This window comes from Cololabis saira, chromosome 4, assembly GCF_033807715.1.
Source record: "Cololabis saira isolate AMF1-May2022 chromosome 4, fColSai1.1, whole genome shotgun sequence".
Lineage (NCBI taxonomy): Eukaryota > Metazoa > Chordata > Actinopteri > Beloniformes > Belonidae > Cololabis > Cololabis saira.
The window spans coordinates 23,871,674-23,887,597 of NC_084590.1; the positions used below are offsets into that span (position 1 = coordinate 23,871,674).

The 15,924-nt window shown below is 40.5% G+C and overlaps 1 protein-coding gene across 1 annotated transcript in view; it reads left to right on the forward strand.

Annotated features, from left to right (window-relative positions):
- The first annotated feature begins 204 nt into the window (after positions 1-204).
- clpb (ClpB family mitochondrial disaggregase) overlaps positions 205-15,924 on the forward strand; it is a 40,217-nt gene continuing 24,497 nt past the window's right edge. The window contains exons 1-5 of the mRNA XM_061719214.1: positions 205-877; positions 3,344-3,395; positions 6,524-6,610; positions 13,393-13,496; positions 14,649-14,777. Coding sequence (XP_061575198.1) covers positions 397-877; positions 3,344-3,395; positions 6,524-6,610; positions 13,393-13,496; positions 14,649-14,777 — 853 coding nt within the window. The 5' untranslated portion in view covers positions 205-396. The remainder of the gene's footprint in view (positions 878-3,343; positions 3,396-6,523; positions 6,611-13,392; positions 13,497-14,648; positions 14,778-15,924) is intronic.

Consider the following 15,924-nt stretch of genomic DNA (forward strand, 5'->3'; position numbering starts at 1 on the left):
CGTAATTTCTTCTTTTTTTTGTCTTAGTTTGGCCCTAATACTCCGTCGTAGTTTACTTATCCCTTGAATCAAAGTTGATGCAGTTTATAAAAAAAACTAAAGTGACTCACTCACACTGAAACTACCGAGGTATTTTTCGTCATAGCAACACGCGCGGTAAATAGGACTGCATTTCCCAGAATCCCCCGCGGCTTCCAGTGACATCCACGTTACGATGAGGTGAAACGTTTATTTTCGTCCCGATGTGTGTAACAAGCTTTCGGTAATGCAACCGTGGTTGCTAACCCCAGTCTTGCCCGCGAAGACCGCGCCGTGTTGGATTTAGTTAGCCCTCGGAGTCACTGACAGACTCAGGGTTTCATCTACACCTTGTTCTCGGTGTGGGAGTTTACCGTCATGTTATCGTCTGTTCCCGGCAGGCTGCTAGCGCGAAGGTCGCGCAGCCTTTCACCTTGCAGCCTGGTGCTGCACACCAACACCGGCGCCCAGACCCAGGGCTTCCGCGAGAGCCCGGCCGGCGCCGACCGGAACCCCATCGTGTCCACGTCCCGGGTCTCCAGGAGAGGGATCTTGGCTGAGGACGCCGTCGGTCCCCGTGTGAACCCATCGGTGCAGTACCACCAGCTCGCCACCAGGTGGCTGTCACACCTCGAGAACCGCCGCAGCGCCTGGGCCGCTCTGGCCAGCAGGGGGCGCCAGAACCGCTACTGGGAGGACAGCCGGCAAAGAGGGGAGGACCAGGGCCGGGGCCAGGACCGGGGCCGGAGCCAGGACCGGGGATCAGGTGGTGGAGCCGGCCGTGCAGGAGTGGCCTCTGCCGGTGTTCTCTCCACTGCAGCAGTGGCCTTGTGCCTCAGGAAAGACTCTGAAAACAAAGGTTGACTTAATTACTAGGGATGGGCGGTATGGACTAAAAAATGTATCACGATAATTTCTGGCATTTATCCCGATAACGATAAAAATGACGATAAAAAAAATACCAATTCAACTCCACCTTTTGTAACTATAAATCTATCACCATATTCAGTCTTTGGAGCCCCCAAAACACTGCTCTAAAAGAATACTAAATGCTACTAAACTACACCAATTAAATTGAATTAATAAAAAACAATTAAATTAGTACACCTGTACTGCAAAACTGGAATGACTCAGATCCGCCATGTTCATTTCTTTCTTTCTTTCTTTCTTTCTTTCTTTCTTTCTTTCTTTCTTTCTTTCTTTCTTTCTTTCTTTCTTTCAGGCTCATATCTTTCTTTCTTTTTCTTTCTTTCAGGCTCATTTCCTTCCCTCCTTCCTTCCTTCCTTCCTTCCTTCCTTCCTTCCTTCCTTCCTTCCTTCCTTCCTTCTTTCCTCCTGCTTTCTCCTTCCTTCTTCCCTTCCTCTTTTCTCCCTTCCTTCCTCCTTTCCTTGTTTTCTCCCTTCCTTCTCTCTTTAACGCAGAACCAATTTATCGTTTTTTACCACGAGATGACAAATTCTTACCGTGGGGAATTTTTTTGACGGTTTATCGTGAACGGTAAAATATTGCCCATTCCTATAACTTTTAAAAGTCACTACCAGAGGTGTCAAAAGTATTCACATTCATTACTCAGGTAGAAGTATAGATACTAGAGTTTAAAAATACTCCTGTAGAAGTTGAAGTATCAACTCAAGTTTTTTACTCAAGTAAAAGTATAAAAGTACTGGTTTCAAAACTACTTAAAGTATTAAAGTAAAAGTAATGTAAGGGGGAAAAAAGCCATTAAGGACAAAAGCCATTGAAAATGAATGCATCTTAGTATAATGCAAATATATTAAAGAACCATATATGTGTACTATTGAGCATTGACATGTGTTTCAGAGAGCAGAAGATATGATGACTAGTTGCCTATAAGTATTGTAATGGTGCAAAAAGTCAAACTTCAGAGGCATGTTATCATTTATCCTAACCTTTATTGGAATGTACATCCAAGTTTAGTTGCAGGAATCTGAGGGAACGGATGTAAGAACAAAACTGGACAAGAACAGCTGTACCACAACCACAACCAAATTCACTCTATCCGGATGGAGCAATTTAACTGGATAGTTTTGTTTTAAAGGCTGAAATGAAATAGAGTAACAAGGCTGTTTTTAAAATGTAAGGAGTAAAAAGTACAGATAATTGCTTGAAAATGTAAGGAGTAAAAGTAAAAAGTCTGAAAAATAATTACTCCAGTGAAGTATAGATAACCAAAATTTCTACTTAAGTAAGGTAACAAAGTATTTGTACTTTGTTACTTGACACCTCTGTTACTGACTGCTTTTGTGTGTGGAATATTACAAATTTATAACACTGTTTTAGGATGACTTGCTAGTATGTAAACAAATACACAAAATGTATAGATTAGATTAAATTAGATTTATTTATTGTACCCTTGGGTAAATTTGGTTTACAGTGAGTGATTCCTCTCGTATTATACATACAATCCAAAACCATACACCTAACAACACAGGACAAGATAAAGTGACGACAGTGCTTTGGCTAAAAGAACAAAGAACAAAAAGGATGGCCCCAAGATAAGAAGCAAGATAAGTTAAAGCAGCTCAATGTAACTTTTCCACCTTAATATAATATTTCCAGAGTCATTGTGATGGTACATCAACTTCCAACAGGTTTAATGACACCTCTGTCATGGTCTGAGGGGTCTGTATCGCCTTCACTGGCACTATGTAACTTTGAGGTGGATGGTAGGAACCCTTAAAGCACTACCGCTTTTGTCCAAAGGAGCCGCCAAACTCAACAAAAGCTGAAAGTTACATTGTGCTGCTTTAAAACGTCATTAGATTAAAAAAAACACTAGGATAAAAAATGTGCCTTTTCATAAAAACAAGATAAAGGAAACAATACAAAACATAAATACAAGGTTATGTTGCAATTTCTCTCACTTGTTAATAGCACTGATGGCTGCTGGTACGAAGCTGTTTTTGTAGCGTTTAGTTTTGCAAGCAGGTACCGTGAACCTCCGACCTGATGGGAGTAGCTGAAACTCACCTTTAAGAGGGTGGGAGTTGTCTTTTAAAATAAAGCCAGCTATCCTCTGTAACTGATTAGTATTCAGGGATTCTGGATGAAGCTGAGACTCACCAATCAGCTTGCTTGAGCATTTCACGATTTGGTTTAAACAATTTTTGTTTTTAAAGGACACATTTCCAAACCAAATCCAAAGTATACAAGTACTTACTGCCTATAGAGTTTGAAACATATTGTAGAAATGAACATAGCTCCATTTACATGTATTCCCAGTTTTGTGTGTTTCTTTTAATTATTTGTTTTTATGATATTTTTGCATAGTTAATGTATCCTGTGTTTGTCTTTGCAAAAAAGGTGATGCTCTTTTGGAGGGTGCTAGGACCAGTAACTCTCAGGATGTGGCCAGGTACCACAAAAGCTCCTACACACAAATACACAAGTTTGGTTGAACATCTTGCTTTTCGTGTGACCACAGTGCATTCATTGTTTAGGAGTTGCAGTCCTTGTTCATCCATGCTCTTTATCCTCATAAGCTCCTGCATGAGTTGTAAATACATCTTCAAAGACCATATGCTCTTAAATGGCAGAGCATGTGTACTTTTGAACACATTTGAATGGAGAGTCTGTTTTTGAAATAGCTATCATTCTTCAACGATTAAGACAGTTTTTTGTCGAAGTCTGAGTTGAAGCAACAAAATCTACATGAAAGTCAAATACAGAAAGATTTAAAACTTGTGATTGTATGTAGTACAGAAACAGCCCTGATGGAGACCTTACAGAGCATAAAGTTATAAAAAATCATGATCTTGCTTACAAAAGGAGACACTTGTGGTCGGATTTGTAATAGTTAGACCCAAATTATGATTTTGAAAAATATGTATGAGCCTCTTGGATTTAAAACATGAAGAAATACTGTATCTGTATTTCTAGTGTATATTATTTTTTTTAAATCCAAGAGGAATCATCTGTTTCCCCTATACTTATGTGGTTGTAGCATTGCTAACATGTCAATGTCATATTTTTTCCCTTTGTAACTGTTAAATGACAAAGAATTCCTTTGCTGTTATGATTAAAAAAAACAACATTTCTTAAACTATAACAATCCCTTTGTAAGCAAAATCAACCTGAAGAGAAATGGTGGTTGGCCATTCGGTGGGTTCTTTAAATCATAACATACGTCACTTTCAGCTTGTGTGTTCACAAATCAAACGCTGAGGCAGATTTCCAGAACAGTCCGACTCATCCGGTATTGGGAAAGGACACGCCTGTGCATCCTGTACCTGCAGTTCCACCAGTAACCACCAGGTGGAAGCGGAGGGCCACATGTGTGTGTGTCCAGGAGACATTTGAAGGATAGATAGCCAACTTTTAAGATTTTTTTTCATACCTTTGGCTAATCGCTGACAAATAAACACAAGGTGTGAATTTTATTTTAAATAAACACAGTCAGAGCCAGACAATCAAAGTGGTTTTACAGTAGCGTGAGCGTGTCTAACCGTGTTCAAGTGGGTAAGTCTTGTTTCAAGCATGCAGTATATCTTTGTTTCAAATGTCTTGCTGATGTTTTTGGATGCAGAAAATAGAACAAGAACACTTGTACACAAAATCTATGTGTTTGAGTTGGTACGTATGTGTGTTAATTGATGTGTGTCACTATCTTGCAGGCTTGAGTTACTTGTGCATATGTGGCAGATGGTGTAGGTGAGAGTGCAGTGAGACAGCCAGTTAGCAGGTCATGGATGTGTTAAGTGCCAAGTTGACTTCTTAGAAGTTGTAGAGTGTTAGGGTGGGCGCTGAGAGGCATTGGATAGAAGACAGATCTCCTTTTCACAGAGGTTTTACAAAATATGATATTCTACATATTCATCTAGCTGTTGGTAATACTGAATTCGTGTTAACTTAGAGGACACATGAAGTCGTACTTGATGGGACATCAGTTGTAAAAAATGGAATTTGGAAATGTTATTATAATGAAGACATTTTAATAACTTTAATAGCTGATATTCCAACATTTTCTGTATCAGTTTTATAATTACTGTTGGGGTTTTCTTAAAAAAAAGGCAGACAGGAAGCAAGTGAGAGACAGGAGTGTGACATTCAACCCAGGTCCTCATCTGCGATTTGACTGGAAACTGGAAATGCACTGGAAATGTTGTACTTAGCATGCAAAATTGTTGTCAAATGTTGTATGCCAGTAAAGCAGAAAAACCTATGAAGAATTTAAAAGTAATTCTAGGTTGGTAAACCCCCTCCTTGGTAATATTAATGGTAATATATCTGCTGTATTTATGGCACAGACTGCTGTCTTTTACATTAGCCAAGGACTGAAATAAACCTAAACATGAACAATAGCTCTGTTACATTCAAACCCAGCAGGGCCTTCTCTTCTCATCTACTTTGTAGTTCAGTTTTAGGTTAAATTGAATTAATACAGTGATGCAATCTTTCTGGTAGTATGTTTATAATATTAATAGTACATTTTATTAATGGGCACCTTTCTAGCACTCGAGATACTGTGCATAAACAATAAAACCAATTATTATACCATAAAAGAAGCCATAATATACAAGATATAAAAAAACATGGGCTGTGTCTGAAATTGCATACATAGGAAGTGACGTATGCGCTCTTAATAGTACGTCCGAATTAATGCACGCTACTGATATTTACTCAAAAGTGTGCCGAATTGAAGTACACTTTTTAGTATATACTGTTTAGTATGGCATTTCGGACGCACAGATGTTGAACTTAGACAATGCAACTGTTGTCATGGAGACAAAGTAGCCATAACCAGATTAGTTTTGAGTGTGGATTTAAAGAGTGGAAGTGAATTGATATTTCTTAGGTCAGATGGTTGTGAGTTCCACTTGTCATTTGTCTTTGGCGAAACAGAAATGCTTTGGCTTCCCAATATCTTGTGTTTAACTTTATAATTTGTGAGAGCTGCTCTGTTTGACTGATATGAAACAAGTTGTGCACTCCGATGAGCTCAGATGCAGGTGTGATGGGGAGCCAGTATATCTGCCCCGACCGAGATGCTGCATGCAGAGCAGATAGTGAAAACGGAGCCAGAGAGCATCAGAGCTGAGTGCAGGCCAGACGGAGGCCACCGTGTTGACTGTAAACATGTACACTGGCAGCCTGCTCAGAAAAAGAGACGACAGAAGGATCCCCTTACACGCTCACTTATAGAGACAGTGCCACTCCAGCGCCTGATGATGCACCCTGAGGCAGAAAACACACCACACACCTGGCTTGCTCACACAGACACATTAACTGGTCCAGGACTGAGTGTACGGCTTCACATGACCAACATGTGTGGGTATTATGCTTTGTGTCTCTGACAGGCCACGTCTTTAATGCAACACACGAGCAGCTGGCCTGCCTGATTACTTGCTTTAACATTTTTATTTTGCATAATTTTCCTAAATGTACATGAATATTGATCTGCAATGAATATAAATGTTACTGTCTGAAAACTCACTGGTGATACTGTAGTAAAATAAAACCACTATATGATTCTTTTCCCAACAGGCTGTTAAAAGAAGGTGTGGATCCAAATCACCGTCACCGTCTGGGCTGGACCGCTCTCATGGTAGCTGCCATGAACCGACAGCACAGGTGTGTCTGTTTTATCCACTAAACCTCCTGAAGAAGTCTTACTATTAAAACTTAGGAAGTATCTTTTGTTTTTTAGCAAACATGGCAGGGCTGTTGAGGTTTGCTATATAATACGGCTGTCTGCGTCTGAGCATATGTCGTCCGTGTCCCGGCTCAGTTTCTTACAGTACATCTTACGAAGTGGAAAAAAGTGCAACTTTCAGGCTGACAGACGGCATTTACCCACCGCCCCCCCGCCCCCATCTCTCTGTCCAACAAATTAAATTAGCCTCCTGGCCCACAGAACGCGCACAACATTGAGAGGGGCTGAGGTTAAGGCCAGGCCAAATCCAATTTACCCACCCCCACCCCCCCACAAACAAAAAACCATCAGAACTGTGTGGTCACTTAAAGTCTATCCATGAGGGAGAAGCTTGATGTGAAATCTACATTGAAAATAGCTGCAAATGAGATTAATTTAAATACAAAGGTTTAGGTTGCTTCTTAAGTTCGTAAGGTTCTTTGTCTGAAATTAGTCGTCTTTCGTCAGTATGAGAAGATGTGAGAAATGGATCATATATGTGAAAACAAGTTAGATGTAAGTGATTCATAGAAATCGTGAAGGTACCGCAACACTCAGTAAATTGATGAAAACATTAACCAATTCCCTGCAATTCAAAGTGGTTCAAATTGTATGTGCGTTTGTGTCTTTACCCACAGTCTGTGTGTCACTGCGCTGCTTTTTGTGTGAGTGTGTGTGTTTGTGTTATGAGTGCTATAACTCAGCAAGACAGACACTCCTCTGTGTTTAATCCCGTCTTCCAACCCCCCAGTGAGCCGTCACTGCTGCAGGGAAGACACAACATCAGTTTACACCCATCACTCACATCTCTCACACACACACACACACGCGCGCTAGTGAGGAGTTTATACCAAATATCTTACAAGCCAACTGCCTATTACTCAGCCACACACAACTTTATTTGCAGCCGTTAAGTGAAAACGCAGGAAACATTTCTCATGAACAAGGTCTAGCCTGTAGCTAGAATGTCATACTGGATCTCGTTGTTCAGTTTTTCCACCAAAACTCCCATAAGGTTTTTATATTTTCTTGGACCAGAACTGATGTTTGGAGTTGGAGAGGTTGAGGACTTCCCCACAGAGTCATTTCAGCGGAAAGGGTGGTAGATGTCTCTTCAATGTAGGAGTCGAGGCGTGGCTTTGAGAGAGAATCAGGGTGGAGCAGAGGGGGTGTGCTTAAGAATTAAGGATGAGACATTTGGGGTGGGTGGGTGTGTGTTTGCTTAGCTTTAGCTTTGATGTAGGGCTAAATCTGGGAGGTGCAGGGCCTGGCCTTCTGTTTGCACTCTTTAGCACACAATACGTATCTCCATCACTCTTTCTCGCCCTCCTTCCCTCCTTTTCTCCCTTCACGTGCACAATGAGCGTCCAGCCAAGTGTAACGCATGTTGAACAATCCAGACCTGTCGGGCGAGTGACTCGATGGGTGGGAGTGGGGTAAAAACGAGGGAACGCAGAGCTATGATGGAATGAGAGGATGAGTGGCTTATTTCTGTGTGTGGGTGGTGGCACGGGGGGGATTTGGTTGGCTAAAGAGTGATGTGAAGTGGGATTATGGGTTTGGGACTGAGATTAGCTGCACTGGCTAACTACCGGTGAAAAATTGTCATGTTTTAGTCACGGGGCGACATGATTATGGGTGTAAGCATTCTGGTTTAGTTGTATAATCAGGACTATTTAGGGGGTATGTTTCCTCTATTTACACTTTCCCATGACAGTATTTCCTCTTAAAGGGCCATGAAAGAGAGACGAATTAATTTGTACACTGGAAATTCCTCTCTGATGACATTACATTTTAAGTATCGAGCAGATATGATGCTGGCTGAAATCAAAATAGAAAGTAGCCCAATGCAGGCAGAAAAGCCCTCTCTTTGCCTTCTACCTGACCCCCAGGTGTTCCCCAGGTGAGATGGGGTTAAATGAGGTCCAGGGTCTGGGCCAGGTGGTCAGAGACATGGATGGTCAGTTCAGCTCCGGTGTCTATTAAAGAACAAGGGAGACGGAAGTGTCTGTTTCCTATCCTCCCTCCAGGGTGGATTGGAAACTAACACCAGCCCCCTGTACCTCCACCACTCACCTGCTGGTAAAGCCAAGGCAGAGTACGAGGCGTAAATCTACCAGCTGTAGCATCACAATGTTGAATGGTCACAGCTGTTTGACGGAAAAAGCTGAATGCTGACTGGTGGGGATACAATATCAGCAGCTGGGTAAATGTCTTTATTTTACACACCTCATTGTTTTTAGTTATGTGTGAAAGTAAAAAGAAATTCCTGCACATGCCAGATGAAAAGGTTCCTGTTCATTGGAAAGTGTACTTTTAACCAATTAAACCTCTGCATGCCTTCAGTTTGACCTCAAATTACTGCCACAACTGTGTTGTAGATATCCCAAATAAAGTTAGCCACTTGATCATCAGTTGATTAGTAAAACTATAAACTGTTTTCAAAAGCTCATTAGTTTCAGTATGGTCCTGTATAATTAAATCTACATGTCTTTCATCTTTCTCTTTGCCTTTTTTCTCTCGTCCCAACCTCCTCCTCTAGAGTTGCCCCATCTTTTACCCCCCACCACCCCAGTGTTTACCTTTCTTATGCCATTAAGTCTTTTCAGACCACCTCGTCTCTTCAAACAGTCCTGCCCAGTCTCATGTGACCAAACTTAGTTTGAGTTTTTGTGAGTCCGTATGGGTCCCGTAAAATGCATCGCTGTGTTTGTAGAAGTGCTTGCAAGGGTGAGAGCCTTCCGTGGGTCATGGCCCTCCTGCCACCCCCAGTCAGAGCGATACAGTAACAAAAGGAGACCCCCCACCCCCCTCAACAGTCCTTTTTTTTTATCTCCTTAGCAAGGTCAGACACAAAGACCTGGCCAGAATGTTCTCAGCCTTGGTCTCCCATTTGTTGTCTAAAGATGATGCAAACAACCTCAACTAGTGAGTATCTGAGGGCTCGTTTGGACCAAACGGTTTAAAGGACTTACTGAAGGTTATGAGGGCTGAGGAGCTGCCTGATGGACAGAATACACTTCATTGGCTTTCTCATATCTGCACTGCAGATATGAATGCTGAAGTGATGTAACAGCCACCTGGTGGGTGGTAGACAAGTGAAAACCACATTCTGCTTATCCGGTTGCATATCCGTTTCATAAACCTTACACACTGTTGTCATTTCATCAGGTCTGAGTAGTTTTGATCACTCACCAACCGTATAGTTGGGTCAGATGGTTTCTTTCAGGCTGGGAAAACTCCTACTCTGGACTAAGAAAAAAGACCTTACATAAACGGTTCACATGTTGAAGCCTCCTCGGGCAAAATACTGGACCCCACATTTGTTGGACAGGGCAACATGACCTCTAATCACTATCACATTAATTGATTTTACCTTGGTTATGTTATAATGAAGTTATTTTAGTGTTGTTTTATCTATTACCCTCGTGGATGACTGATGTGGTTTTTGATGTAAACTAGTAAAACCTGGATATTTATTTCCTACTTTGAAATAAGTACACATCACTAGAGATTCATAACATCTTATCAAAACGTTCACATTTTAATTTTAATATAAAAAGTAAGTTAGCAAGCTAAAAAAGAAGAAAATAAATCAGAGAGCACTACCAAAGTGGCAGTCTTATTGTAAAGTGCGCTACGTAGGGGGGATTTCAGATGTGACCTCTCGCTCTTATTGAACCAAACATTTTTCATCTTTATTAATCTTCTCTACGTTCAGTGTCATCTTCAGAAAAATGTGTTGAAACACATTCTGGGTTTTTCTTTTCTTTGTTACAAGCCGTTGGAGTTGTCCAGTTTTCTCCTCCGTGTTGCTTCGGTGTCATGCAGTGGACGGAGGCGGTCCTGTGAAGTAGTACATGGACACACACAGTAGGAGCAGTAATAAGAATTAGAGTGAAAAATTAGAATAATTGACAATGGGAAGATTATGTTGTTTACAGTGTCTGACGTTTTGAGTAATTTTCGATTAATCGCCTAACCTTATTGCGTTGCTGCTACCAGTGTTCATCAGTGTGTGATTGTGTAGAAAGATGTCTGTGTAGATATCTACAGACTAAGAAAGTGCTGTATGAATGAGTGTGTGAATGATTAAACGTGGCTTGTACTGCAAAGTGCTTTAAGTGCCTGACAAGACTAGAAAAGCATCATATAAGTACAGTCCCTTAACTAAAATCTAAAAGATTTGAGATTTACTTTGTTGTATATAATTGCATGTTTGTCTCCACCCCCACCCGCCTCCCATGACCTATGACATATAAAGCAGTTATAGGCAGTTTCGTGAATAATTAAAGTCGATGACAAGTGTCTGAAATTCTCTTGAAGGTACATTTTAAAGTGAAAAAATTTACATCTTGGTATCAAGTTTTTTTTTGTTTTTTAAAAGATACACTGTATAATTAGTTGGTTTTTTTTATTTTTAATATTTCCTTTTTTAATGAACTGATGTATTATTTTTATTCTGATCACTAGCTTTTAGTTGTATAAAAGGTTAAAAAAATTAATTTGACAACTGGTTTTGTATCATCTTTGTTTTTCAAAGTTGTTCAATCGCTATCATAGTCATTTGCCTGGCAGTGTTCATTTTAAAGAGATTTTGTTGAAAAATAAGATTTTCTCTGTTTGAGAGCATGTATTTTGTTGCTAGACATCAACTCAGAAATTCCAACATAACAGAACCTGTTCCTTTTAGTATAATTATCAATTGTCCTTATCTTTATATCCGCTTAACATCATGCTGCAGCTGCTGTGCCCTGGAAGGGATGCAGCAGCCGGGATAAGAGGGAGCGAAGTAAAACTGAGATTCTGCAAACTTGCTGCTGTGAACAGCTGTGTTCAGACATGGTCTGAAACGTGACTTTTTAAACTTTTTTTTTTCTGTTATTTTCACTAAAGCATGACACAGACATTTCATTAATGCCGCAGCAAATAGTAAAGGGAAATTGGTCTAAAACGTAAGCTTACCTCATGTGCTCATGAATAATAATTTTTGCTCCATTTGAGCACTTTAAGTCCACAGCCATAACCGTTTGTCTGACAATGATGCCTAACTCGCTCACTTCCAGGCTGCATTACATGGTCACAGGTTTAATGACGACAACTGCAGCAGCAGCAGCAGCGTATTGGCAGGGTTCACGTTTCGGCCACCCCCTCTCTTGCAGTCGGCGCAGACCGGCTGACTAGTTTTTGTGTGTACTCTTGTTCACGTCTGTGTCTCAGTGTCAAAGCCAATGCTCACGTTCACGGTGGTAAATATAAAATGTGCCTTGTTCTGTAGACAGAGTGACGGTACCTGGAATGTCTGTTTGGGTCACAGTGAGTGGTGTTGCCGAGGTAGTCTTGTTTGCTCTTAAAGGCGGTACGCTCCAATGAAGGATCACACACAAATACCCACTTTGTCACACAGGCCCCCCAAAAGTGCCGGAAATGTGCGCGACCCTTGCCCCTTCAACTTGGACATATGTGTATAACTTCCACATACGTGTTGCAAGGCAGACAAATGTGGAGTGAAGGGAAGAAAAGGGAAGTGACCATTGGGGTGTAACCGCCATAATGGGACAGAATAGATGGACGTTTGTCTGGTGAATGTGGCACGCCAGTTGAGAAAGTTGGACGTGTTTTGTTAGCGTATGTTTGTTCAGGATGCAGGAAATTTTGTGAGAAGATCCAGAATATGTGAGTCTCATCCCAATTTGAAATCCAGTATCGTTCATCCTGGATGAGAGCAAAGAGCCGCTTCACAGGTTGCAGTTTTGATCTAGTTTGGTATATTTAGATCAATGCTTTTTTAGGAAAAGGGTGAGGCCTGATGATGGTTGTCATTTTTCAATAAATGCATTTAGACAACAGAAATGTATCAACTTGCCATTTACGATGAATAATCTCTTCTTCTAATCTCTTCGGTTTGTGGTCTGTGGACTTCGCTGCATATGTGTGTGATATTATGAGAATCCCGGAGAGGCCATGTCTTTGTGAAGACTGGGAGACATTTACCACTATGCAAGATTATTTTTGACTGAACGGTTAAAGAATTACATTTCTCAACGCATAATTATAAATAGATTTTTTTTAAATTTGGTCATTAACAGTAAATAAAGTCATTAAAAGATCAATACAATTCACAAATCTCTGTCAATAAGGTAGAACACAGATACTTATTGATAGTTAATTATTAACAGATGAGCAATTGAACTTCTACATTTTTAGGTCTTATACAAGCAAGCATGGAGAAATGAAGCCATATGCTGACTCCAAAACAGGCCTTTTGCATTTCCATTACCAAGGAAAATATGAGGTGGGTTAGTTGTTGTTGGTAGCAGTTTTCACTTCCCGATGGCACTATATACCCCACAGTAGGAAACTAACTCAAGTTTATTGGCCAACAATATCCTAATTTCCTTTCAAATCAGCTACTGTTTGCCCATACATCCCAAAAAACAACTAAAATCAGTGTTTATTATGACTCTTTCTTTTTATGAATGGTTTATGTCATAGAGGACTTTTATTATACAAAAATAAAATAAATATTGTGCAGTCCTGTGGAAAAAAAGAAAACATGTTCAGCTTTATTGCAATGCTACTGAATAAGAGTTTTGTTTGAAATCTGGTAAAAGCCTGTTTGTGTTCTTTTTGTGTTTCTCATAAAAAATTAAAAAATAAATAAATGTTTCTCTAGAATCATATATTTAAATGTCTGTGCCTTTGTTTTGTTGCCTTCCAGTGTGGTGAAGGTTCTACTTGAAGCGGGTGCTGACCCAAATGCCGGAGACGACTTCAACAACGTCTACGACACTTCACGGGAGAAAGGGATCCATTCACTGGAAGGTGGGGGAACTGTGTGCCTTTTTTTTCCTTTGTTGAAGTCTTTGTTTGCACTGTTAGTTTATTACAATTTTGAATCCGCAGATATTATCATTTGCATAAAAATTTACATTTACGCACATGTTTGACTCTGCGTGTGTTATTTATTTCATATGTTCAGTGACGACTAATGTATTTTTTATTTGTTTTTCTTCTAAGCGACACACTCCTACACAGAAACGCATGCATGGTGACACACTTCAACACCCCCCCACTACCAAGTCTGTGTTGGGTTTCTGCAGACATATTTATATGGGATATGTATATTGCAGACATTTATATGGCTGTCAGGTTTGGGTCCACGTGGGGCTGGTGTAGCGTGGGGAAGCGTTTCCCAGACGCACACTGATGGATGGGCTAGGGGGGTCTGTGCGACGCTTTATTGGGTTAGCTATGATTATCCCACCCTGTGCTTCTCTCTCTCACACACACACACACACACACTGCAGAGAGGGAGACTATCTGTGAGATGGAGAAAAAGAGTGGGATGAATGGAGGAGGGGGAAGACTGATAAAGCAAGCAAGAAGGAAAATGGGAAGACACTGAAAAAATAAAGATGAAAAGAAGGTTAAAGATGGAGGAGTAGGAAGAAGATGTGGAGTTTTGTGGTGATGTTGAGAGGGAGGGGTTGAAGGAAATGGATGGGTTGATGATGATGAGGGAGGGAGAGCAGAAGAAGTCGGGAAATGGATGAGACTAAACTATGGAGATGGAGAAAGGGAGGAGGGATGAAAAGGGTGCAAGTGATGATGGAATCGATGAACATTGAGGAGGAGAGGAAGGAGGCATGAAGAATGAAAATGAATGACAGAGGAGTGGGATGAGTTGAGTGTTCTTATGAAAAATAAGTAAAGAGAGAATTATAAAGTATCTCTATTATTATTATTAAGAAGTACAGCAAGACAGACCCTAATAAGCAACTTGTAATATTCGTTTCAGATAGCTGAACTAAAATTAGGGAACATGAACAAGTTTTTTTTTCTTTTAAATAGAGGCAGCTGCTGTTTCTGAAGCTGTAACAACAAATGTATTAAGAATAGCTACCTCTGGCTCAAACATGCAGCGCATGCACAGATCTATGCCCATTTATCTTCTCTGCGTCCTTGTTTTTACAGTCTTGGTGTCCAGAGAGGATGAATTCAGCAGCCGGCTAAGCAGCAGGGCTGGTTTCCGTGGTTGTACAGCGCTTCACTACGCCACACTGGCTGATGATCCACTCACTGTCCGCATGCTTCTGGAAGCTGGTACGTTGCCACTCCTCAAAGCACTCGAAAAAACGAGTCATTAAACCGCACCCATGACTCCATGGAGGACCTCACGGTGTTGCTCACATGTTAAAGAAGCAAAGTTATTCGGCTGTTTTCTGCAGTCTGAGGCCCACGTACTGTACCTCTTATAATTCAGTCGTTTGCCTTGGAAGGTGGAATAATAAACCCTCATTAATAACATTGTTGCTCCTGTCTTCAAAATGTCTCTCGCTGATATTTATTTCACTGAAATACCACTATTGTGGCCAAACTCAGCAATGCCAGTCCTGTCAGTGTACAACTTCTATTACTTCATCCAAGAGTAAGACATGATCCTCCTTTAGCAGAAAGTATTTTTGTTCTTGTTGTTAATATGAGAAAAGATAGAGCAATTACACTTTAGTTAACAATTTCCTTATTCATTAGCTCTCCCAGGTAAGGAGTCCAGTTCACTAAGTAGATATTTTTCACCATGACAAGTTTTAGTCAAAATGGTGTTAATTCAGGCCAAGGGGCAAGAACTAAGTTGTTAGCCAGCTGGACATGTGTCACATCTGTATAGTGTGTAGTACTATTTTAATTGGGAAAACTCCAAATCTCAAGCCCCAAGGCACAGATTTATGGTTCCCTCTCATGACACAGTGATTTGTTGCTTCAGTCAAATTAAACCGTTATTCTTCTTGTTTTAATTTGTACGTCGGCCCTAAAAAGATACTGAGGTGCAGGAGCTATGTGTGTTTAGGGCTTTCAGTATATAAGCAACATAGATGAGAAAGAATATTTCCATATTTGAAAAAAGAGTTGGAATGGAGTTTATTTAATTTGATATAAACTACATAGACTATTACAGTGTCTGATTTTCACCAACAATTGTTCTGGACATGGCAGTGGAATTGGGGTTTGAGATGTTTGAACTGTTTAAAACTTAGACTTGTGAAACTACTAAAAGATCCTGATGAGTATGTGAAGGAGGCGGCAAAGTTCAAGGATGCTATATCGTACATTGTCTTGTTTTATGTTGCTCCTATGTTTGTGATGCTTTTATTTCATACCAGTAGCATTAGCAAAGTTGTGTCGTTAGTTTGTTGGTGTTTGCAATGATATATGGACTGATTTTAAATTCTGAGGTGTGACACATCAGGAC